This window comes from Strigops habroptila, chromosome 2 (assembly GCF_004027225.2).
Source record: "Strigops habroptila isolate Jane chromosome 2, bStrHab1.2.pri, whole genome shotgun sequence".
Classification (NCBI taxonomy): Eukaryota; Metazoa; Chordata; class Aves; order Psittaciformes; family Psittacidae; genus Strigops; species Strigops habroptila.
The window spans coordinates 68034884-68061558 of record NC_044278.2 but is presented as its reverse complement, the minus strand read 5'-3'; the positions used below and the strand labels follow the sequence as shown (position 1 = coordinate 68061558).

Genomic DNA, 26675 nt, shown 5'->3' with positions numbered 1-26675 from the left:
TGATGAATATTGTAAGCTGTCTCTAGAATCAATGTTATCAAAAGGAAGCTTTTTTCATAATCTCTTCTTATTAAATTACCAATAGTGAGGAGCTGACCCCAAACCTGAGGCTTGTCTTCATGCTTACCTGTCTTCATTGCTTGTTTATAGTTATGTGCATTTCTGTGTGCGTGTGTGTATCATTCACTATGTACGTTCATACTTGTTTCTACAGTAAGTTTGTGATTTACTAGGAATCAAAATTCTCAGCTGGGTCTTTGTTTCTGTGGGTCAGAGATATACCTGCCTGGTTCCTGATATTTTCTTTTTTTCTGTAATACCATACAGTTGCATCTAGAGAATGAAAATCCAAAGAAGGTAGAAATGTGATGAATAAAGAATTAGAATAGTGACATCTGTGTTACATAAGATGTTCTGAAGTCAAGTATGTTCATGAAGTCAGAAATAGTCTCTAGAAAGTTCATGTTTATAATTACTACTGTGAATCGTCTGTTTTACTGCAAAGAAAAATGCAAACTATCTTGTGTAAATGTTGTACTTTGTTTAAATCACTTCTGCTACCTGAACAGAATCTGCTATTACTTGTTAAGCCTGCGAAGATTAAAATATTAAAATATCTGATTTATTTTTGTTTTCACATTGTAGGTTTTGACTTTTGCCTATAAACACGCATTGGTAAATAAAATGTATGGAAGAGGTCTCAAGTTTGCCACAAAACTTGCAGAAGAGAAGCCAACGAAGGACAACTTGAAAAACTGCATCCAGGTAAGGTGTATTTGGTAAAGTAATGCACTATGTTCATGCTGAGTAAGCTTTTTAAAGTAAGATACAAGTCTTTTTGAATTTTTGGTACATTGTAGAACTCACTAAATATAGCTTTAAATTTTAACTTTATCCAGGCTTTTGTGGCTTGGCCTCCATTTTTAATAGCGATTTCTTCTTTCTTTTTCTGGAATAGCTACTTTGTGAGTAACTGTCATTTTTAGCAGATTTACATTCTCAAGCCTGCTTTGGGGCATAAAGACAGTAGAGACAACTTAGCCGAAGATTTTCTGCATATTTAAAATCCCATTATGTTGCTGTTTAACCACTGTTATTTTTACTACTATTAATCACAATTATTGCTAGTAGAACATAGGTGGCAAATTAATGGGAATTACTGTAACTCTTAGTTACAAAATTTTCGTGCGTTGAGTTGAAAGACTGTAGATCATATAGAATGGTTTTCCCCTTTCAGGAGCAAGTAAGTAAAAGATCACCAGTTTTCCAGTCTGCTGGCTTTCTGATAATAGACATCTTTAGTAAGATGTTGATTTCAATGCAGTGTTTGATTTTAAAAAGAGTAAGACCCTAGAGCTTCTCACTGTTTTTAATGTTTGCTTTTTTTTCTTCAGCTAATGAAGTTGCTTGGATGGACTCATTGTGCGACTTTCACTGAGAACTGGCTTCCTGTCATGTATCCACCTGATTATTGTGTATTCTAGAAAACCAACAATTGTAAACTTAAAGTGATTTTATATGGGTCAGGATATTAAAAGATAAGTTTGACTTTTTATTGGAACGCATGTTTTCATTACTGAATGCTGATTATTAAATTGTGTGTATTTATCAGTAAAGGCACCTGGGTACAGCTTAATACCGGTTAACCTAACTCCTGTCATCAGGAAGTTTCCTTATTGTGCATCCCATTGCTGGCAATGGTCGTGCCAGAACTGCCAACACTTAAGGATTTGGAATTAGGCTGGAAAGTCTTACTGCATGCATATTAGGTTCTTAACTGTCACTTTTAACTTCAAACCTGCAAAAGCTCTGTATTTTTTACAGTAAACTGAATTTTAACATGTTTGATCTTAATTTCAATTGTATGAAGGCCTTAAAGCTACTTCAGGAGTAGCTAAAATCTTATTTATTAGACTAAAGTAATGGGACATCATTACCTGGATTGTTTGCAAGAGTTTACATTTAATTTTTTTAAAGAATAATTCAACCTCTCAAACTGTTACAGTGTGTAACTCGGAATTGCTGATGCATAGGTGCTCTTGTAAATCTTCATTTTGGAGTGATTTCAGGCAAACTCAAAAGTCCACGTGAAGCAGGGTATCAGGACAGGCTGATACATGTATAAAAGTGCCAGACAGTTAAATCTCGATCAGGTATTGTAAAGCTATACATATATGTTTAATAATGTTTAAAATGTAAACCACAGCAGAATAAATGTGCAAAGCTGAAGATCAAAAAACACCATGTGCACTCTGATACTTTAAAAGATTATTTTATAATTAATAAAAACAAATTATAAAGCTAAAAATTGCATTGGTTTCTGAAAGAGTACATAAATGAATCTTGCTGAAAGAAAACACCTTACAAACAACAAAAGTTCAGTGCATCCCAGAAGATCAATGCTTTCTGTTAAAGACTTTTTACAAACGGTTGCTAATAACATTGTTCCTTCAGTGGAGTGAAATTGGTCTGTTTGGACAGGTCACATGTATCAACCAGAGACAAACTGCTTTATCATTTGTCTTGCCAGTTTTTTCATAACTTAAAATGCAACACTTGGATACAGTTGCAGATTTACAAACATAAATGCACAGAAGGTGCACCCTAATGCTGCAAAGCATTCCAAACTGTAAGGTGCTGACACTAAATCAAACTTAGTAATAGTTTTCTGTTTAATTCTCTCTTACTGTAACTTTAAGCAGCTTGACGTCTGATTCTGGAAATTCTGCTAGAATCATTGTGTTAAATATATTGCCAAGTTTTTCCAAAAATTCATAGTCTGCAGTGAATCTGAATTTATTTGCCCATAGTAATACTGTTCCTGGCTTACAAAAATACACCATTGTTGCTAGCAGGGGTTCCAAAGCTGCATGATGATACACAACATCACTTGCCAGTATGAAATCATAATGGTAAGTTGATAGAGGAAAGTCTTCATTGAGGCCTTCTCCCCATACCAGTTTTCTCACTTCAGGTTTGTGTATATTCATGTTTTGTGTATTTTTTGAAATATTGTATGAGAGATTTTCAAGAACTTCAGGCAAATCAGTAGCTGTAACATAAGCTCCTGAAGAAAACATGAATTTGTTTCAGTTCATAGGTACGTAGTTGAACATAAACATATATAAAACTTTATCTGCATAACTTCCCCAGCTTCCCCCTCACCAGTAATTAGGGTAGTTTCTTTCTTAACAAAACAGTGTTTTACAATACTTTTCATTTTTAAAAAAGCAGTGACAAACAAAGTTTACTTAAACTGTTGCTTTATTGCCTTAAAGTGACAGTGGCAGATCTAGATCATCTATCACAAGAAATGCAAAAGGAAATACAAATTTACTAACCTAAGATGCAGGCCACAATGGAAACCAAGCCTGTTCCAGCACCAATTTCCAAAACTTTTTTGTCTTTGAGGTTGAATTGTTCTTGATTTGATTCCAGATACTGAGATAAAGCCAGCGCCTAAAACAGTTAACACATATCCATATGAGGGTAACAGGTAAGTTGCACAGAAATTCAGTAGATGTTTTTATACAGGGTTTGTTGGTTTGGTTTGTTTTTTTGTATACAATGAAAAACACTGAAGGCTGTAACATAAAAATGTAATACGGGAAGAATTATGATGTGTCCTGGGGTTTTTTATATTTAAAAAAAAAAAAATGTAAACAGCTTATTTTTAGTTCTAGGTTTATGGAATATGGATTTGCTACACACATCTATACACTGTGAGTCCTCTCACAGCTTAAGGTAGGCAGTGTTTAGATGAGAACCATGCAGTCAGAACACCAAACAAGATGTTCAACAACATTTAAAAATGTTGTTGAAAAATGTTTAAAAATGTTGCAATGTCTTGTTTTGTTATCATAAATGTTATGGTTTATTATCACTATGATAAAGTAGATTCATGCTTCAGCAGAGATTTTTTTGAGAACAAATTTTTTTTTTCCCAATCTTTTTTTTTTTTTTCCCCAAAGGAAATATTAAAGATTTGTTATTTACCAACTCAACACTTGTCTATGGATAATGGTATAAGCTTTAAAAAAAAAAAAACCAAACACCAAAAACCAGCACTGTATGTAAATATTGCTTATCAGACCTTTGTAAGAATCTTATCAACAGGATATTAATTGGCTTTTTATAAACAACATAAATCAATGCCAACGAAACTACCTTCCCCCCTTTGCTTCTCTTCCTTAGAGTTGTGTTACTGTTTTAACTCTTGTGCTTTTCATAATGCAACGCTGGCTACCTGTTCTGGGAAAGCTGACAGCTAATGAATCACCAGTCCACTTTGTGCAACCTCTCGATTTTCTTGGAAAGTTTTACCATTTGCATTCTGGCACCTGATTAATGTGAGAACTGATGATCTGTCATTTCAAAGGAAGATACTGTTTCACTCACCCATACACTTTCTTTTTCTCTATTGTTTTGAAATTGCGATTTTCTGTGACCTTTTTCAATAAATGTGGATCTGAAAAATTTTGAAATCCTAATTTTCATGTCTTTATGAGTTGACCCTCTTTTACCCCAAAGGCAGTCTTCTCAGGTCACATAAAATTCTGGTTTTAAGAGCAGGAGAAGCAAAGACTGAAGAACAACTGTTTGCAAGCATGGTTTTCCATGCTGCAATGGACCTGTTCCAGCCTGCTCCTTAAAAGAAGCATATATAATTTTCTTAACCTCCTTTATTTAATCTCTCAGTTTTCTTTTTCAGCTTCCTTTTTGTACTGCTGATTGTTTACTTCCCAGCAGTGAATTGGAAACATGGAGAAAGCTGAACACTTCTTCCCAAGTTCCCTTTCTTAATTTTTTTTTTCTGTATCTGCATCCAATTCCCAAATACTTAGATGCCACAGTATTTTTGGCATGAACTGGCAAATTAGCATAAGGCAGAGCTTTCTGCTGAAGTTCTTCACAGCTTTGTTCTGCATAGGGAAACCTCTGCTGTCCAAAGTGTCCTCTAAGAAAGCTTCCTTAATGTTTGTGTGCCACTGTCGTGGTCTGTTCTTCTGTTGTGTCAGCTTTCTGGGTTCTCTGTCATGTACTTACCCCCGGCCATACCACAGCTCCAAAGTGTTCTATAGACTCCTGAATGACGATCTGGTGGCCAACGTACGTGTAGTGCTCTTTATCGAAGTAGTGCGAAACTCTAGGAGTCCAGCTCTGTAGTATTTTAAGAGTTACTGGTGAATCTGTGAGAGAAAAGATGAAATCTGTGTTGTTACATGCAGGTGTTGGTATGAAGCTTGTTAAAGGTAAACATATTTTGCAAAAATAGTACGTAGGCATATGGGCTAGAAAAGCTGCCATGCCATTGGCTTTGAGACTGGTTGTTGCCCAGAAGTGGATGGTCTGTCTGGCCAGGGACTGAAAGGAGAAATGGTCATTTCCTGCCAGTCTGAGTGTTTGAGTAGGCAATTTACAGATGGAAATGAGGCTTTTAGAAAAAATCTACTGATTCAAATACATAAATCTGCTAATAACTTCTAAAAGACTTTCAGGAGCAAATTGGCCTGTATTTTGGGGTATGTCATAGTTCATACTATGCCAGAGTATGCCATGCAGGGATTTGTGCTGTAGTTTTCATTTGTGGGGCCAACAGCTCTAGAACATGAAATTTCTTTTGTGAAAAAGAATTAGGATTTACCTCTTTCACTGAAAAAACCTAGCTCCTTTTTGTGGTTAAAGAACTATTCTTCCACAAAAGAAGGGCTGTAAGATACTCCAAGTACACATTGACATATACAGTGCTTTTCAAGTCAGTACTACAGTAGTGCTATTGCTGCTGTCTTATTACACCAAATAGGCTTGTAGGTGAGATTTTTCGGGAGAGCCCTGCTGAACTGCTCTGTTTGATCTCACTGAAAACAAGGACACTGTTCTGAACGACTTTACTGTTGGCAGAAGCCTGTTAGGAGATGCACAGATGATTAACTTCAAAGAAACCTTCTGCTCTGGCTTGCACAGATTTTACTTGATGCCTGCCTGGAATCCTTGGTAGGTGTTTGAGCAGTTTAGCCTGTTGAAATGTGTAATACCACAGCTTCAACAGTGATAGCCCAATTAATGCATGTTATAATCATATCTTTGTAATTGAGAAATAATTCTCAGATGTCTAAAATCCAGAGACCTTTTTAGGTATCCATCTTAATTATGGAGATAGTCCTTTCTGTAGATTTGGTCTGATAGTAAATGCAAACATAAGGGGAAATGGTGGGGAAAAAAAGAGATCAAAAGGAAGACTGATATGGTGACATCTACTGTTTGAAAACAGAAAAATTAAAGTATGAAATGCTAGTATGCCATAGCAATTGCAGTATTTAAATTGGATTAAACCTGAGTGAGATTCTGCTGTTGATGATGCATGGTTGGAGCTGCAAGCGCAGTTTTCAGAGCCATACTGCTCTTCACAGGTTTCTTCTTCCTCAGTTGGGCAGTCCATTACTCTTTGAATTTTGTTGGGGAATGGTGGCTGCTGTGCAGATATCATGGCAAAAAAGCTGAAATGAAAGGGAGAAAATAATGTGTGAGAGCTTGCAGGCACTCTCTTTATGAGGTATAACTGGAAGCAGACAGTGAGTACTTTGGGTGGGCTTTGGTTTGGGGTTTTTTTCAATGATGGGTGGAAGGGACAGGAAGCCGTGATGAGAGGTGGCATCCCCACTCCACTGGAATTTGCTGCGAGCACTTTCTGTAATGTAGTAGTACTGTCAAGAGTTTTTATTTTATGGTGTTTATCATGTTTGTTTTACCATTTATGCAAAATCGTAGCATTATGTCACTGAATTGATGCCACTAATCAGTCTGAAACATGAGCTACTTGCATGGTACTCCTATCAGCTGAAGCAATAGCTGAGAAATATGAGCTGTCTTTTAACGCCTGTGACTTTATATGTGTGATTTACCATTTCTCAAAGAACTCAGGACTTGGCATTCCTGCGATAAAACTGATTCATTTGCTGTAGCCAGTGCTCTTAATTTTGTCTTCTTGTGTAGAATTGCTTTCTCTGCTTTTTTCCTGCAGGACAGCTAATTGAATTACACTAAAATGTAGTGAACTGCTCAACATGCAGATTGCAGTCAGGAAATAATTGCGGTGAGAAGTTTGAATCAGTAAGCTTTTTTGGAGAACTCTTTGTCTGTTACAAATGAGTGTGCATCTTCAGTGTGCAGGGCAGCACCCAACCTAAGGAACTGCTTGACTCAGCTAACAAGCAGTAAAAGCAGGAGTAGGGCTGGGTCTGAATTTGCCTGGGCAGAAATATGCCAGTGAAACCTCTAGCATAACTACAGTTTTCTTCAGTGATAGCACCTGTGAGTATGTGTAGATATATACACAGATAAAGAGAAAAAAAATGGTTCATAACTTGCTCTGGCCAGAAGCTGTACAAGTTCACCCTTCCCACATATCATGATGGCTGGAGTGTGCTCTGTTTTTATCCATGGTTTGCCTTATTCTGCTCATTCCTGAGAAGACGCATTTGTTTGCTCTCTCCAGCCACATGCACTGCAGCCAAAACATTGTATAATTTGGGTTGGATCATATTGCGGGAGGCTGTTCTGGATATCCTGGCCAGAAGGGGGAGAGGTTTGGCAGCAGCCACAAGGCTCAGCAGTGCCCGCAGGTAGTTCTATAAGGAGCAAGAGTGACTGCTGACTTGTGTGGGTGGTTTATTCACACACGTGATATTGACACCATTGCAGTTCTGCTGATACCTGATATATTCCTTATTGGTGAATGAGGACAGGATTTATTTACAAGGATGGGATTTGTGTTCTAACTCCTGACACTGCATTTGCTTAGTTGTGGCAGTGGCTTTGTAGTGTTTGAGAAAAGAGAGTGCTTCAAAGTAAACTGATATTTGCAGATGTATTTTTTTTAAATACCTTTTTTTCCTCAGAGGGCCTCTAGCTTGCTAGTAACAAGTTCTGGCTATGCACCTCTTTTGTATAATTTGAGGTATCATGATGATGTAGATAAGAGACTGAAGTTAATGCTGCAGTTACTGCATTCCCTGACATAGGAGTGAATGCATCCATGTTCGTGTCTTACACATGAAAGTGTGTCTCCTTACAACAGCAGTGGTAATCAAAAGTATACTTCCAGTTTTCAGCAATGCCTCTTTTTTATGCCTTGAGCTAGAATAAAATCTGGTTGTGTTCATGATTTAGGAAATCTCTAGGAAAATACATCAAGACCTGTGTAATTGGGAAGGTGAATAATGGAGAGAGAAGAATCTGTCAGAAGTGGTGATGGCTACAGCCAGAAAACACTTACTTGAAGACCCAATCTTCTGAACATTTCATGTTTAAACACACAAAGCACTACATTTTCAAATTTGGGGGTTTGGGCTTGGTTGTATTTTTGAGGTTTTGGTAAGGCTTTTGTAGCATGAAATTTGTGCTGTTTAAGTGGAAAGCCAATCCTGAAATTACATAGCAGGAGGAAACTTTGCCTTGTCTCATGTAAAAAACAGAAGGGCTTGTTTAATGAGTAAACTGTTTGTGGGTCTGGGTAGAAAGTGATACTTCTGTATTTTTTTTCCTTGCTTAGACAAGTTCTGTCAAAATTTCAGTTGGCTGTGGGCAGCAGTGACTACCAGAAAATAGGTTGGAAACATGCTTAATAAATATATATTTGTTAATCCACTGTTAAGAATGTGCAATAAATATAATTGCATCTCTAACCATAATATATATACTCTATGATCACTCAGTACAGACTGAATTCTAAGTTCAATTAGACATGTTCTATTACGCTTTCAAACTAAAAACTGTTATGCTTTCTTCTGGTTTGTCCTATGAGCTCCTCTAAAATAGAATCTGCTTAAATATTTATGAAGACACTTTGCTGTTTTTATTAAATTCCTTCTTAAAAATCATAGAACAGTTTTGGTTGGAAGGGACCTTAAAGATCATCTGGTTCCAACAGCCCTGCTGGAACAACAACCCTGCATCTAGAAACTGGGGCTTCTAGATGCTATAGTAATATCAGTATCTTCTCACAGGTGTAGCTTTTGCTAAACAGAAAGAGTTATATATATATATATATATTTATTTATACATATCCTACCACCATAACTGTTAAATTGTGTTTCATAAAATGTAATTAAAAGTAAACTACTGGACAGATTTAGTCTTTAATTTCAAGAATTCAAGTATGTTAGTATCTTGGCCTTAATGATGCACAGGTTTATTTTATCATTTTAAATGACAAACCGTACCTGAACACTACAGGCCCAAGAGAGTGTTGAGTAAGCTATTTGCAAATAGGTGGTATTTGCAGCACGTGTAACATGGTGAAGTTGCTGCTGTGCTTCCAGAATTGCAAAAACTGACATTTCTTACTATTTTGACATTTTTCTGATCCATATTTTACTGCAAATGCTATACCTCTAAAAGGATTTTGATTGAATAATATTGCAGCCAAAATCTGTTCCCTTATAAAATGTTAACTCTTTCTCAATGTTAGCAGCTGACTTCTTTCCATAATGATCCTGATGGGAAATAATCATCTAAATTCTGTGCTTTCCAAAGTTTTTAAACCAGTATTGACTTCATTAGTAGTCTTAAACTGTTGTGAATAAAATAACTTACAAAATCACATTCAATTTCTTCAGAACCTAAGGAGGAAAGAATAATTCACAAAATTATGTCTATTCGATAAGGCCATGTAAAATTAACAAGGCAATTGAACACTGAAAGGCAAATTGTGAGATGATGATAAACATTAAGGTAATAGTTTATCCCTTATAAAATAAACTTTGTGCCACTTAAACTTCCAAAATCCATTGCTTGGAGAGAGCTTTTCACATCTAGCTGCATGTCCAAAAGAAAAGTAGGTTAGTGAGCAGTACTGTGTCACTAGGTCTTCAGCTGTAACCACAGCTCTGCTGAAATGTGTTTCTCTCACTTCCGCACAAACATGCACAGCATAGTCTGTTCTAGTCTGAATTATTTGGGCAAAAGCCAATTCTATTTGCTCTCATGGGAAATGCAATTGCAGCGTGTGCTTTGCGAGATAGGGTTAGCTGTACACTCATACCATGCGCCAACAACTGTATTTCCTAGAGCTCACGCAATTTTCTCATGTTATCATGCAGTAAATAAATAATAATATAAATGCTAAGAACTAAAGGAAATGTCAGTGCTAGATACATCACTATAATAAACCTATATGCTATTTGAGTCCACAAGGTAAATGCGTCCACATACTGAAAAGCAGCAGTGACAGTCACTCCTCACGAATAGCAGGGGTTAGGTAAGCTGGGTTTCATTGGCTAGCAAGAGCTGACCTGGAATACAAGAATTCAGACAAATATTATTTCCATTGTTAGTTAGCAGAGAACACAAAGGCATGTCAGAGAGGTTAGCTGGACAGCTGTTGTAGGTACCTGCTGTGATGGAGGGCACTGGAGGGTTCCTGTGGGCAGATGCATGCTCCAGAGGTTTTTATACTACCTGGAAGGAGTAACTCTCAGCTCCACCCAGTCGGATTGCAGGCTATTTAGAGTAACATTACCAGGCAGTGCTTGAAGAACTTACTGTGGTATGCTAAACACTTCCACATTTGAATGTGGAAAAATGCTCTTAGGCTTTAAATTCACAAGAGAACCAATCTTCAGAAATAAAATCTCAGCTGCCTCCAACCTCTTGTTCTGTTACTGCAGATTAAGTGTTCCCTGCTTTTGCCTTGTGGTCTGCAGTGCTGACCCAAACAAGCAACTTACTTGTGGGCAAACTACCACATAAATAACGTGTGTGGACACCTGGCCACCAGCCCAAACACAGAGAAAAGTTCAAGCTCCTACTGCCAGGGAAAGGTCAAGTCTTCCTTGCCCTGCTGAGCGCCTGGCTGGGGAAGCTCTGGGTGTCCCCTTCCCTCCCCTTCACTCCCTCAGCACTGAGTCATGGAGAGCACAGAGAACTGACGGTCCTGAGGAAATCAACAGCTTCCCTGTCGTCTTTAGAGCAGGTCATAACCACAGGAAACGTTGTATCTGCTGAAAGAGAGAGTGCAAACATGAAAATCACACTTTCATCAGAAAATCTCACAGTTCCTTGTTTTGAAACAGATGGGTATTACAGATTTGGGAGATAAACCAAATATGTATTTCTTACGTGTCTCAAGAATTTGAGAGTTTTATATGCATTTACCATGTTGCTGCCCTTCCATTGTTCTTCTCCTTCTTGCAAAAGACTCTGTAGAAAGAAATTGAACTGAGGGTAGAAGAATTTAAAGGAACTTTGAAAGTCATAAAGCTAGAAAACAACTCCCTGCTAATTAATGAACAACTGAAGATTGGCAATAGAAATGGGGGTGGGATGTAGATTCTTTCACTCAATTTGTAGGCATTTGCATCTTTGGATGGACAGCTTTTGAATTCAGGTAATGCTTTCTTGAGGAGCAGCAAAGGAAAAACTGAGCTTTTTCCGTCACTGGCACTGTGTATTACACATATTAGCTGCTGCGTGTCTCTAGTAGTCACCAAACACAGGAAACACTTGGCTGCTCATTCAAGTGTTTCTTTCCTCTGAAATGTGATAGCTGAAAGACACTTTTTTTTATACTGGGGCCTAGTATTAAGATATTAACTGTATTAAGCTGATACTGTAAACATTGCATTTCACAGACCTGCCTGACTTTACACGTAGTGCAAATGAGCGGTCCTGAGCTAGGTCAGTAGCTGTTATTAGAAAGAAAACAAGGAGATACGCTGCTGTTGGAATGACTGCCATACCTTTTTTAAAGACGTGGTCTTTTTAGCCAGCACATTCCAACTGTCATATTTATTGTATTCGTCATCAGGAGTGAATGTAGCTCAGACTGGTGCTGCTGGTGAAGTTCTGTCCTAAGCTTTGGCAATGGGATTGATGCTGAACATAAACAGTTTATTTTTTAAATCAAATCAGAAGAACTGGTTTACTGTATATTGTCTCTCGTGTAAGCAGCTGAAAAGGATGGCAACTGTAGAGCCAATGTTACAGCTTGCTTATAAGTCATGTAGGTATGGCTTCATTTCTTGTTTGTAAGCGATATAGCAGTCAACACTGATAGTCTGGAATGTAGCTGCTGTTGACATATATTTACTCTATAATTTGTATAAATGCTTCTTGCGCTACAGTCTGTCTCCAAGCATTTCTTGTTTAACATTGAAAATAAGTGTTGTCTGGAGGTGTAGCCCCATGGAATTAAGTCTGGTTATACTAAACCAATTGGTGATGTGGTTGTTTTTCCTCTTTAATGCTATCAAACTAGCAGGAAATCTGGGAAGAGTATTCTTCCTAACTCTACCTGTCACTGAACTCAGCAGTAGCATCCTCTGCAGTGTGTAGGCCAAGTAGAATCATATTTGTATTATTGGATTATAGATTAGTGATTTAAATTTAAAACAAATGTAAAAGTTCCTCTGCTGTTCAGTGTAAAATTATTTAAAACTGTGAAAACTTTAGTTAAAAGATTGTGAGAAATAGGCATTAAAATGTTAAGGTCTTCTCTGAACCCACTGGGAACAAAAAGTCTGCCAGATTTGTGCCAAAAGAAGGCAGAATTCATAGAATCATCATAGACTGGTTTGGGTTGGAAGGGACCTTAAAGCTCATCTAGTTCCAACCCCCACTGCCACAGGCAGAGACACCTTCCACTAGACCAGGTTGCTCCAAGCCCCGTCCAACCTGGCCTTGAACACTGCCAGGGGTGGGGCAGCCACAGCTTCTCTGGGCAACCTGTGCCGGTGCTTCATCATCTTCATAGTGAAGAACTTCTTCCTTAATGTTTAATCTAAATCTACCCTTTTTAAAGCCATTCCCCCTTGTCCTATCACTACATGCTCCTGTAAAAAGTCCCTCTCCAGCTTTCTTGTAGGACCTCTTCAGGTAGTGGAAGGCTACTAGAAGGTCTTCCCAGAGCCTTCTCTTCTTCATACTGAACAACCCAGCTCAGTTAAACCAGAGAGGTTAAAATATATTCTTATCAATTAAATTAAAAGTCACAAATTGCCAGGATTGGATGGTAATTACCCAGAACTCTGCAGTGAAATTACCAGCTCCAAACCAGAGCATGGTGCTGCTGCTGAAAGTAGACTTGATATCCAAGCACAAGAAATGGTACAAATGTGTGGCATATTTCAGAGGGGGGGACCTAGGGAACAGTGGGCCAGTAAATCTGACATTGGTTTTAATTTTGACTGCTAACTAGTAGCTGTATTTGTCATCCATGTAATAGTCTAAACATCAGGTAGCATGAAGTCTCAGAAACTGGGGTTGCAATTGCTTGTAGAAGGCTATTCTTCCAGCCCAAGGCAGGAGCAACTATATCTAAACCACTCCTGGCAAATGTGTGCCTAGGCTGCTTGTTGAGGCGCCCAAGGAGGTGCAGTCTTCATTTTAGAGAGGCCTGTGATGGGCAGCAGATTGCAGAGGCAAGGCCTGAGTGCCAGCGTGAGAGGAGATTTGCACAGTTTGGTTTTGTACAGCCTCTGGTTGAAGCTCCAAGTCATAAGATCATTCAGCTGTAGCACAGTCACTAAGAACATTCCATATCCCATTATATATAATAAGATTAAATTGAAAAATGCATGTAAGCACTTTACTGAATGACAACTGCAAATGCATTTGAGTGTGAGCTGGGGTTACTTGCCACCTTATTTGGTGGCACTTGTCACCAAGTGATACCACTTGGTGACAAGTAGTATCACTTGGTGCCTCGCTAGACTGAGACTTAGACAGCAAGAAGTCGCTCCAACCCCATATGAGCCAGCACGTTTCACAGGGAACAGTAAGTGTCAAGTGTCCTCTGAGTTAAATTGTGCTTCTTAGCAAGCTTGCAGGGCAAATGCTCATTTAAAAAGAATAAATAAATGGCATAGGTGGACAGAAACTACTCTGCTCCTACCCCCACTGAATTTTAGAACTGTTTCTAAACTGTAAAGTGTGTATGTGACCCCCTTAGTGGGTGCAGATGGTGCAGACATCTGTGCTCTCAGAGGATCGCATGGACAGAAGCTCCTCACTTTGGCATGGGTTGTTTTTTCCAAACTGCATCAGTCTGAAGACCGGACAAGAATGTACTCACTCCTTAAACCCAGAATGAGGTCCTGCAAATATATCCAGCATATATATATCCAGCAGAGTTTTATAGACTCAGAATTATCTCCAGCATCTGTGCAGGAAACATGAGAAAGGACATTCTCCATGGTTTAAGATGTTGCTAATGAGAGTAAGGTTGCCTCCACTGTTTCTTGTCAACTGCCCCATGCACATTCAAGCTAGTGCATCATTTCAAGCCCTCCCCTTCAACGCCGAAGTGCTAAGGGCTCTTTTCTAAAGGCCACCATCTAATGAGCCTCACATGCTGTAGTACACCTGTGAAAGCAAGAAAACTTGTCTAAGAGCATTCTCTGTGGCATCTGCCACTCTTTTCTGTAGGAAGCTGTATCACCGGTTTGTGTGGTGTCTGACTAGGAAAATATTTCGTCGGAATGGAGAATCTGGGACCAGTCAGTCATTGCCTTAGTTCTTGGCATGAAGTGCATCTTCAAAGAGCAATGCTGGCATGACTATTTCAAGCGCGGTACCACAGCTCTTTTCAGTCAGCTGCTATCTGGGACTAGGACAGCAATAGCCAAAGCCACCAGAGTCAACTCGAAGTAGCCAAACCAGCATAAAATCCATTTAAAAAATTGCAATTTCAATGTTTTAAATGATTGATGAAACAAATACAGCCTCAGTTGAAGGGGACAATCTCTGTGAACGGACTAGTTACCTCATAGTTTTAAACGTTTACTTCTGCACTTCTAATGTAACATCTGGCTATGCTGAATAGAAGACCAGCTTCTATGCTCAGAAGCTCCTTTAGGAAGGATCTTTGATTTGTTGGTTTTAAATGACAGCTCACAAAACATAAAAAAATCTTATCTGCTATTAATAAATTCATTAAAAACAACAGAGGAGAAACATGCACACAGCTCAGCTGCTTGCGTTTAGTATTTATCTTTTCATTTAAATTCACCAGTGAGTAATAGTGACACGTTATTTAGCAGAATGCCTTGCCAGTGTTTGCTAATCACTCTCCCTAACAGTAACAGATACTCCGCATGGTGAAACAGATTGTAAGTCAATCTTCAGGTTCAGTGCAAGGCAATATCCTGAAAGAAAAATTACTTTGGCAGTTTGTGACCAGCAACTTGAATTACAGCCTCGATACTCTGAGCATCACACTGTTTCATTTAAGAAGCATGACCACATGTTTGCAAAGTGAGGACTGGTTTTCTATTTCATCGCGGAAGCCAAGTTAGAAATCATAAAGATGGCATGATAGCGACAGCCTGCTCTTCCAGAGGAGGGAAAATCAGAAACTGTTAAGTATAAGAGGAAAATAATGATAAATAACATATGTAAAAGTGTTTATGTTATATATATAATACTAATTATAACACTGGGCTGAGGATTGTTTACTGAGAGCTTCTGAGCTTGTTCCATTGCTCTGATCTCTGACTATAAATGTGGCATTCATTTTTTCCATTGTGAGTACCAGTTCTTACAAATTTACCAGAAACATTTAAACAACCAGTGTCCCATCTCCAGAAAGGGCCCTTTGATATAATTTGGGTTCTACAGCATTGCTAAAAGCTGGGACAGAAGAGAAGCAAAGGCCAGGGGCTGTCTTGCTTGGTGTCCCCATTGGTGATACGAGGGATGAGGCTATGACCCCACAGGCTCTGCCCTTGCTGCCAGAGCTGACGTGGTTGAGCACGTGGGGTTAACCCAAACGGTTCCCAGCAAAGGTGGGGGGAACCTGCTCCAGTTATTAACCCAGAGGAACATGATTAATCCAGAGGAACGATGATGGGAGCTGAACATAAATCCTTTGGTGGAGCCAAAATAAATCAGGAAAAAGCATTCAGGAAATACTTCCTCCACCACCCCTCAGCAGACAAGGCAGGGTTGGGCAGGGGAACACCCTGATGGGGTTCAAGCCAGCTAACACAAACCTCCCTGCGTGTGCTAGGTGAGGAGCTGCCCAAGCACAGTTGGGGAGAGGTGAGCTGTCCTGGTCCTGGTCTCCTGCCAAGCCACCCAGAGCCAGACAGGGCATTTCTGACCTGCTGTCTTCAAGGACTAGTTAGCTCAGACTTAGTTTCATACAAGGCATGAGTCAAGATTCACAGCGCCCATTACTCAATCCTAGGTCCAACCTACTCAACCCTCCATGGGTTGAGCCTGCACGGGCCCCTGAGCTAGTTCCCAGCACATTGAGGGGTTCTCCAGGACAGGAGCAACCAGCAAGTCAGCTTAGGGAGCTTGGCAGAGAAGCACCAACCTGCTCACCCATCTCCACATCAAGAAGTGGACACCCTCAGTGAAGTTGGCCAGCAGCTCCCTGCCACCGCAAGCATGCTCAAGTTAACGATGTGCTTAAGAGCTTATGCTTCACCTTGGTCCCCAGAAGCAAACTCCTTTGGACCTGATGTGGATGTAAGTAATCTCTTCTTCAGCTATATATGGCCTGGAAAGCAGCTGCTTAATAAGCTGCAGGTGCATTTAGGGGTCTTCATAAGATTACTTCTTATTTTAAAAGAGCCTGGGATGTTTATTTCTATCAGAGGATGCAACTCTTCACAAGTAATTATTCCTGCACCCTGGAGCTTCCCAGCCTCCCCCAGCAACTTTTTTCCTAAAATCCTTTGACTTTCCTATGCTGAAGGATCCTCAAAGTGTTGGGAATAATCTGTTCCCTTGTCTCAGTGCACTTAAGATGTATAACCCCCCTGCAACACCCCCGCTATTCCATTCAACGCTCCTGACTACACATACACCTAAGAGAAATCATGTTTAGATTGGAATATGTATATTCATATGTGTGTACATGGACTCTACATACACACACACATTTCTTGAAAAAGAGACCTCGCAAAGCCTTTGACATGCATCTATTCACAGACATGCAGTGAGCTTTTTGAACCCAGGTGAACACATCACTCCCAGCACCCTTGAACTCATCTGGATCCTTAACTCTGCTGCTGGATCCCTGTAGCACTGGGAGATACACTGAAGCTGGGCACTGGGCACAGCCAAGCACCGCCAGGCCAGCGAGCTCCGACTGTGCTCCCCACACCTCTGAGGAAAGAGGAAATACCCTGGCATGGTCCTTCCCCGGGCAACTGAAACCTGGAGTCAGGAGCACACGCCACAGCCCTGCTGTTGCCTCAACTACGGATCCGCCGGGATGGTGCCAGAGCCGCCTCTGATATCTGTCATAGTGTCAGAGCTGTTAGCATCCAGTTCACAGGAAAAAATGAGCTCTGCAACCAAGGGGAAAAACAGATTCTGCCCTTCCGTAAGCTGGGAGGTTTGTGTGCCTGGGAGAGAGGGGTTTTTTACTGTGAAATAAATAAATCACTGTGAGATGTGTTTCCATTATACTGAAAATGAGGGATTCTTTTAATGTGTAGCTGTTCTTCCAAAGTACAAAGGATATTATACATAGAGACATTTTGCTAATGTATGAGAGTGGGGAAATTAAACTGGCTAGCACTAACTTTAGTTAGATTGATCAAAATCTGAGACCTCCCTAAGTTCCAGAAGCACAATTTACCTTTCTCCATTTTTATGCTGTTCATTTTACATATCCATTGGCATGGTTTATGCTTGCAGTTTTCGGAGCCTGTGGCAAGCTATTATGTGAGTTAAAAAGACTGATGCAAAGAATGGCACCAGGCATTACCCTCTACACATCAGTATTTTGGAACCCCCTGCCTCTGGGGGGATTAGGTTACTGGTGAGCAAGAAGGCCTTCATGGTCAAAAATACCCTGGGGACACTCTACTTCCCAACTTTCCATAACAAGCAGCAAGGAAAGAACATCTGCCGTGTGTACCTACAGACACAGCTGCCCTCTTCACTCTCTCACAGAGGTTTGGGTGTCCTTGCCTCAGCAAGCTGTGGTTCCTTCTCTCACCCCAGGACGAACTGGGAGATGCTCTGTCTTGAGATGTGCTCCTCAAGGCTGACAGAGGCTGTGCTGTCCCTTTGCAGCTACAGCAATGAGATGGCAAAGTGCCACCTTCAGGAAGCTGATGCAGAAAACAGAGTGGCCAGAAATTAACCCTATAGGGGCAAAACAGGGAATAATTTTATTTTTGCCCATTCAGTTCCCTGAATGCAGCAAGACTTTCTACAGGAGTATTGTAAAGCAATCACTGGAAGAATATGGGGAAAAGTAGGAGGAGGGCAGACACTGATGGGGGAAAAGAGCAAAGTTAAAGGGAGCGTAACCTCACATTCCCACCTTCCAATGGGACATGGACATCTTGTCTCGTAGCAGGGGCTGAACTATATGCTTGTGACTTCAGAAGACAATGTAAAGATGAACCTTTAAAGATGTGCTTCAGCAGCAGGACTTCAGTTCTGGTCACAGCCCCTCTGCTGTCCTCGCTGCCCAGCCACAGGAGGGTGCAGGCAGAGCATCCTTCCTACCCAGCAAATGAAACAAAGACAAAACCAGGCACCACCTCTTCCCCCACAGCTCACCCCGGAGGCCTCTAGGCACCACCTGCCACCAAGAGGTTCCTCACAGCACTTTGGGCTGATGAGGACAGATGGTGGTGCTCAATTGCCCAGAAAAGGAGAATCCTTCCAGGGAAGGGGACCTGTGGGGTATGACCCAGTCAGGCTCCTGTGGGTACCTCTGTGCTGCCTGGGGGGACACCTGGGCATAGCCATGATGGAGGTTGTCACAGGCTTCTGGCAATCTCCTGAGGTGAAGGGAGGAACTGCAGCTTGCTGAGGCAGGGACACCCTGAACCTGTGTGAGAGGGTGAAAAGAGCAGCAGCACCGGGTCCAGTCAAGGCTTCAAACCCTACTCCGCTACAAACAAAACACCTCAAGCTGAGCTCCATGCCGTGATGTTTTACTGGTTTGATGCTACTGAGCTAGAAGTGGTGTTGATGAGCTTATCTGAAACGAGAGCATTACAGACATATCTCAGGCTGTTTTCACACCACCACTGCTCTTTTCCTCCTGACAGGGGTTTTGATGGGGATTTCTGTCATCCAGGGGATATCCGAGGAAGAATTATCTGAAGGGAGCAGCTGACCAGCAAGGGATCCAGCTGCCCCCAAAGCTGTCATGTGAGATTTTTCACAGGATGCCAGAGAGGGCACCAAAATCAGCAAGATCACAGGTCTTCCAGGCACGGATTCCCAGTCACCCTACCTGTAACTATTAACACAAGCATTACTTCACAGTGAACAAACTCTACCGACTCCCCTTGCAGAGACTTGGCATGATGCTCCTGCAACATTTAATACTACCTAAGCTCTCAAAATAGGACTTTAATAAGGCTTAAATGCTGAGTTTGTGCTAGACCTTCCAGAGGGAAGTTTATTTCATCCTGCATGTTCATGAACTTGAAAGCAACTCTGGTATAATTAAAAAATAAGAAGTGCTAGTTTACATGTACATGAACATATCTGCACCTACGAATTCCCTGTGGAAATGAGTCCTCCAACTTCTGAGTGTAATGTTACTATCATTAGCATTTTCCCAGAAGGCTAACGTGCAATGAGCTGCTTTTTTTCATGGTTGTTTTTCAGCTAATGGGATTAATTGCGGAACAGACATGTGAGACACCTATGATCTTAGATCCAATCTCCAAAGTAAATGATTGAGCTTTGCTTGTTGAAGTAACTAGGTGACCAAGGCAAGCCTATATGTCCAAAAGTTCAAAGGTTAAACTGGGATGACCAGACCCACATAAATATAATTCATGTGATGCTACAGGATCTTTGTGGTACTCACCATGGGTGAAGTCCTGTGCTTCATCTTTCTTCTAAACTTGTTCGTGTCACGTAATCTATTGATTTACAAGTGCTGAGGAAAAGAAGTGCCAAACACATCTGGGGCTAAAAGCTGTCATGTGGACTACAGTAATTTGTTGCCCTTGCACCATCTTGTGGAAGATTTTCCAGTTGGGAATGAATGAGTCCTTCTAAAAGGAAGGCAGGTTTTGTGACATGCAACCCACAACTTCAAGTGGAGCTCAGGGCCGTGGAATGGTGAATGTCACGTAGCCAGGAGCTCAGAGAAGTAAGTAGAGACACATTCAATGGTGTATCAGAGGAGCTCTTAACGAAGCTTTGGTTTTAAATGTGTCACATGTATGATGTGAGTATATTACTACCTGCACCATTCACAAATCTTCTCTTCCAGCCTATAGAAGATTTTGCAACAGCTGCAAGAGCCATTCCTATACAATTTATAACAGCTTTGATCCATTAATTTCAGTTGAGTTCCAGCTGACTGACCCTAGCACAAGAAGAAAACAGCATAGTCAGAGCAGATCTTTCAGCCTTATTCAAAGAGTCTCATTCTTAGTTTGGTCACTATATAATGATCAAGTTTCTATGCATCTCTCTAGTAAATTTTACATACAAAACTGCAGAGCACTAAGGGGTGGGGTAGAGATCACTAACACCACACTTAACCATTTTTTCCAGTTCACTGTAGATGTGAAACACTTGTAAGAACTGAGATGACAGACCTGACTGGGATTGGAAGCTCCTGAACAACATTGTTTCAGGCTGTCCCTTCCCTGGGAGGGAGGTTGCAGAAAAGAAAGGAGCGTGAATGCAGGACAGCTGAGATGGAAAAGATATAGTATCCAGAAACAGAAAGTAGAGAGTTTCTGCTCATTTGAGGGAGTATGGGTACAAGGACCCAAGGAAAGGGTAAAGGCTTTTCAACTAGTGATGTGGCTGGGAATGCAGGGGGCTGTAAGGCAGGACATTGTCTCTCTATGGTTGATTTCTCTTGTGCCCAGAAAAGCAGGTCTTGTAAATAAAGAGATCTGCACCAAAGATACTTGACTCCAAGACAAATATAATCTCTCCAGGTATGCTCAGATTGCTTTTAGATATGGCACTAAACACAAGACTTCAAGAATACCCACATACTTGGATTACCAAATGGAGTAAGATGCTAACTCCTGAAAGCACTGATGCATAGAGCACAGGCACCGAGGTGACCTCACTAGTTTGCTGAGCACTGAGCATAGCTTTGCATGACACTAGGAGGATTTAAAATACCTGGCAATAGCCACGTAAGCATTCTCCCACCCAGGAATCACTGAGCGCGGTTCGGTGATGTCTGAACTGTCTTTGGACACTCTGTGATCTATAAGATAGCTCTGAGTAGTACCAGTACTTTTAGAAAATTCTGCCTGGGGCCACCCATAGCCACATCTGTAGTTAGCAGACATTCACAGAATTGTTTCCTTGCTTACTAGCACTTTCAGTGTGTATGTATGAGTATGGATGTTTATATTCAAAAGAATATAGCTGGTAGCAAACTAGATCCTCTTACATACGTAAAGTCATGGCAATGTGTAAGTTAAAAGAGGAAAATACAGAGAAGTTAATAATGAGACTTTTCAGTTTAACTTCAGTTCCTAGGCACTATTAAAGCAAATACATGCTCTTTGTGTACACTGAAATCTACTTAAAGGTGAACAGTGTCCAGGATGGATTTGCTAAATTGTGTCAAACCAAATTATTTTTCTTCCTACCTTTGTGAAGAGCAGCAGATGTTGACTTTAGTGAACTTTGCCACTACTTCTTTCCATCAGACTAGAGAATCACAGAATCATAGAATCAACTAGGTTGGAAAACACCTTCAAGATAACATAAATTAAACTTTCTACAGCACACATGCAAAGCCAGAAAACACATCTCAGTGGTGTGAGTAATATTCCATCAGAACACAAGAATAAATCAAAGAGACTTCCATGTCGTCCTTTCTGGAACTCATCATATGTAGAAATATCTTGGATTACAGTCGGTAATGTGCTTCTTAAATGTACAGGTAATGTGAGGCTGAGGAGGATTGCTGGAATGCTTTGGAGAATGGGGTTAGAAGGTGAATGTCTGTATAAATGAAAGAAGTGACCTGGAGGACTGGTAACTGAAGAAGGGATGGCAGACATCTGCAGAGCCTCAGGGTTACTCTGCAGTTGCCCCAGCTCAGACAATTTACTGAAAAACAAAGGGCTTAATTTTCTGATCTGTGTGGCTCTGTGAATTACAGGTAAAGACAGGTTCAATGTCATTTTCTGCATCTTGGAATGAACCAAGTTATTAATGGAAGTGAAAATAGCCTAGGGGCTTGAAACAAGATGCAAAATGTTCATAGTTCCTGTATTTAGGGGCCGTAACAAGGTGTTTATAATTATAAATAGCAATAATCTCCCAATAAATAACTCCCTTGGATGACTAATGACATGACTTCAGAGGCTATCAGTGTTTTGGACTGAGAATTACATGTTAAAGAGCCTCAGATCATAACACAGTGTTCACAATAAAGATAATCCTAGCAGTGGCAATAATGTTCTTTACCATCCCTAACCATGCTAATCTCTTGAAGAAGCAACAGATATAAACAGAGCGAAACTCCAGAGCGAAAACGTATGTGGAATTGAGTTCAGCATTCAAATATTGTACCAACATGCCATGACTATTAATTCTTTCCTTGTAGCAGCGGGACCAGAAAGGTTTGTTCCACTGGCTCTTGGCCAGGTCAGTTCACTGTCAGCCACGGGGAGAGAATAGCCAGAGCAACCTCCTGTCAGCAGTCCCTCGTGCAGTCCCAGCACACGAATGAATTGTAACAGCTGCCACTGGAAAACAACGTGGTTGCACTTATCAAGAACAATGAGGGAATACAAAATCCCTAACAAAGACCCTGAAAAATGTATAGCATCCACAAGTTGCCATACAGAAGCACGTGCTATGATGACACCTTCCTTAATTAAGTAAAGACCTTCTATTTAGCACCACAATTACAAAGCCAGAAATGTTCCCAGAGTCTCAGGCAGTTCGAAAGGGAAAGAAAGTTTTACGCATTGCACATTTGCTACCTGACGTTATCTGTGCTCCCACAGTTTGTGACCAATATAATGTTACAAGAGACACCAGACATACCATAGTTTCATAGAAATCAGTATCTAATGAATACACATGACAGCGTGTTACTGATGTATTGCAGTCTGAATAGGCTAATTAATGATAGACAGACATCATGAGAAAGCTGAGATCACAGGAAAAACTAGAATAATAAACCAAATGAACAAATTGCCTAATAAATACATTTCATCAGACTGAATTACAGAATTACGATTAATACCATTAATTGCCATTAATAAATGGTTTCAGTAATTCACCTGCTGTCTAGCCTAAGGTCCCAATGGAAGTTACAGCCAAGACAGTTTCTGACCTCGCTGGTGGTCTATGTTCACATCTGCAGAATGCGAGCATCTGTCTTGCTCCTTCACCCTTCCTGCAGAAAATCATCCAACACAAACAGCCAAGTTCTCCGGCTCATTGTAAAGACATGGGGATTTACACACACCACACTAAAATCCTGTATTTTTCAGCACATTATAGTGGTTCTGCTTATCACCTGCCCAAAATTTCCTCTTTCACAGAGGACCTCAAAATCTTTTCAGCCCCTCAAGAAGTATGATACAATAGGTAAAAGTTATTCAACATTATGGATATCACTACTTTTTAACTCAGGAAACCCTACTGGCTCACGAAATTACAGCTTGCTGATCACTTTCAGAAAATCAGCAAGGGTGCTTTAGATACCTGTGCACACAGCACGTGTATGTGTCGCTGTGTATCCACATCCTCTGCAAAAGAAAGAAATGAAAGGTCTTGGGCAAAAGTCAAGTTTCTAATTTAGAGTGAGAGTTGAACTTTTAAAACAAATATGTATGTCTCCAACCTAAAGCAAGGGAAAAAAATAATTCTGATGGTCTTTTATTAAAAAGTTTCAGAAAAGAAAAAAATCTGTTTCTGATCCCCATGCCCTTCAGCCTTCATTTGTTTTGTGCTGAAATACACGAAACCCCCATATTACTTTATACTCTCATAACTATTTTTATACATTTTTCTAAACAAACCTATTCCAACACAAGATTAGTGGGAAAGGTCATCTCTGTTGTTCCTATTGCGTAAAATCTAAGTCTCTGTTATGAAAAGCTGTACTTATAATCCAGGAAAAGAACAGGGATTGTCTGATGCGCTACTGAAAGTTAACAGGTCCCAAGTTTAGATTGTGGATAATGTCATTCTTTGATAAACAGCCACTGTTTCTTCAAACCCAGCTGTCTTTGGTGTATCAAATCTGTCAGAGGTGCTTACAGCAGTGTATAGGTTATAATAATATACAACATATATTCTCACTGAGATATGTTCAATCACATACCTTTCATAATTTTCATACTTTGTGACAAATTTAGACTAGTCTACACCACATATTGTTTTCAGAATAAACATCTATTTCCAGGAGTGATGTAAGGTTAGTCATAAAATGATGCCACACATCTAAGAAACCATGTTTTCTTAGATGTTGAATTAAAAACATTAATTCAGAAGTTCAGAAAAGATTTATAATCAGTAATTCAAAGGCGGGAGCTTAAACATAAACTCGTAATTCATGTTTAGGTCATACTTGCATGTAAAGAAAAGCATTATGATTTTCAGTTACTCCTGGCAGTGAATACTTCTGGATTTCAGAAGTTACTGAGAACACTTGAAAATCAACCAGAATCTACTTAAATATCCCCCTAAAAGTACAGAAACCTAATTTTGAGGAGCTAGATATGTTGCAGAATGAAAAAACAATTCCTAGGTACTAGGGTGGTAATTCCACAAAGCTAGCAACCCCTCTCTGAGGACATGAATAAATAAATACCTTGACCCAGTGTGTTTATTGGCTTCCTGAACGCCGGGTCGAAGAACCCACATTTGGGACAAGAGCAGCTTGCTGCATGCACAGACAATATGAAAATAGTTTTCCATCGGAGAGGGGTCACACATGTATAGATTTAATGGGATGCATGTTCCTCAAGGACCACTCTGAAAACAGTAGGTGAGTAAAGCAGAGGAAATACAGCAGGTGGACTAAAGAGGGAGGAAAAATTAAAAAGAGAGAATGCAAAAATCAGACCAAGAAAGAAGCAAAACACCACCAAAAATATGAACTATACCAGAGCACATAAGCATCCATTAAGTATCAGAAAGAAAGCAGTGAAGTAGAAAAAAAATAGAAGATTAATATAAAGTTTTTGTTAACTCTTTCTTTCATTGCTATGTTTTGAGTTGAAGTTGAGGTTGTAACTGCTCTGGGATAACAAATCTTCTTGGTCCTCTTTTGCTAAGTATCTCATTTATAAAGGCTTAATGGATGTTGAGTATTAATCAGAATAGTGTGATCTCCACCCAAGGTAAATTAATCTGGCATTACTCCAAAGCATTTTCTTTCCCCTGATCTGCTGGACCCCCAAAATGTGAACTACGGCTGAAGGAGCCGCTACCTCAACATCATCTGCCATTCAGCTCCCAGTGAAAGGCATACAACTCATGCAGGCTGTGCTTGTGCTTTTCACTCTGCTTTCTGCTTCTGCATCTCACTTTAGCTTGACGTTTTCTAGGCAAGGTAGAAATTTCGACAAACAAAGCTCCCTGTCTTTTTCAGCTTGATTACAGCTGAACTTCTCCACTTCTGCCCTTAACACTTACACTTTACACCTGGGCCGGCAGCCCTCAGAGGGCAGGGTGGTCACCAACGTAGTGGGTACATCCGAGCTGCTCTGGTACGTTCACTACTCAGAGGGCTGCAATGTTTGGATGCCAGCACTTGACAATATTCAGCTGGCAGAGTGACAGCAAGACACTTGAGGCAGAAGCCAGAATGTGGCTTGAATATCCAGCCAGAATAGCTGGCAGTGGATAAGTGAAAAACAAAGTTCCATTTGTTGACGGCATCTTTGATCAGGTAAATAATAGGGAATCCTAATCTGTTTAAGTTTTATACACTGGTAATGGAAGAAAATACGATCTCTGACTAAATACCTTGCCATGTAAGATTTTAGAAATTCCTGTGACATCTACCCCATCCCTGGCAGTGTTCAAGGCCAGGTTGGATGGGCTTTGAGCAACCTGGTCTAGTGGAAGGTGTCCCTGCCCATGGCAGGGGGTGGGAACTGGATGAGCTTTACGGTCCCTTCCAGCCCAAACCATTCTATGGTGATTCTATCTGTGAAACACTCAATATATAAATACTGCAAGCGTTGTTGTAGAATAATTACGCTGTCTTCCATCAGTTTAAGGCTGTGTTTTTAACACACAAGATTTTTTATGGTACAATACAGAACAGCCCAGGGGATAGCAGTATGTTGGTACCTAAAACGCTGTCTGTGTAGTCTGCCTCTCCGCTTTGTGCACACCACGTAGATTCAGTGCTCTGACATCGCCTGATGCCGCGCCCGACACTTAACTGATAGTAAGGATCATATCTGCACTCCTTGAAGTCAGCGACAACCTGACTCTCCAAGCAATTCCTAAGCAATTTGCTTTATTCCTTCATAAATACTAACAGCAGTCCATGTTTTCCATGTACAGTGAATAAAACCGCGATGTCCCGTAGCCCCAGCAAGGACACTCTCACACCCCTCCTCGCCGCCACCGCCTCGCGCCGCCACCTCCTCCCTCCGCCATCACCACTCCCCCCACAGGCCGGCAGCCTATCCCCGCCCTCGGGGGCGGGCCCTTGCGCACCAGTGGCCAATCAAGCACCGCGGTATCCGCCCGCTTGAGACGGGAGGCGCTCTCAAGCG

General features: G+C 40.6%; 2 protein-coding genes across 7 annotated transcripts in view; one reads left to right on the top strand and one right to left on the bottom strand.

Moving 5' to 3' along the window:
• The window catches only part of TPP2 (tripeptidyl peptidase 2), a 51853-nt gene extending 50010 nt beyond the window's left edge, over window positions 1–1843 (top strand). For all 6 annotated transcript variants that reach the window (XR_003989660.1, XM_030473519.1, XM_030473511.1 and 3 more), the window contains 2 exons: window positions 646–765; window positions 1395–1843. Coding sequence is in view for 5 of the 6 variants with exons in the window: in XM_030473519.1 (XP_030329379.1) it covers window positions 646–765; window positions 1395–1484 (210 nt within the window). In the remaining variant the exon portion in view is untranslated. The remainder of the gene's footprint in view (window positions 1–645; window positions 766–1394) is intronic.
• Window positions 1844–2648: 805 nt separating this feature from the next.
• On the bottom strand, window positions 2649–11173 carry METTL21C (methyltransferase like 21C). The gene is given in 8 exon segments (XM_030477564.1): window positions 2649–3067; window positions 3342–3459; window positions 5047–5189; window positions 6334–6497; window positions 10392–10455; window positions 10458–10500; window positions 10930–11000; window positions 11155–11173. Coding segments are annotated over 8 exon segments (1017 nt in total). The 3' UTR covers window positions 2649–2672.
• Window positions 11174–26675: the final 15502 nt, after the last annotated feature.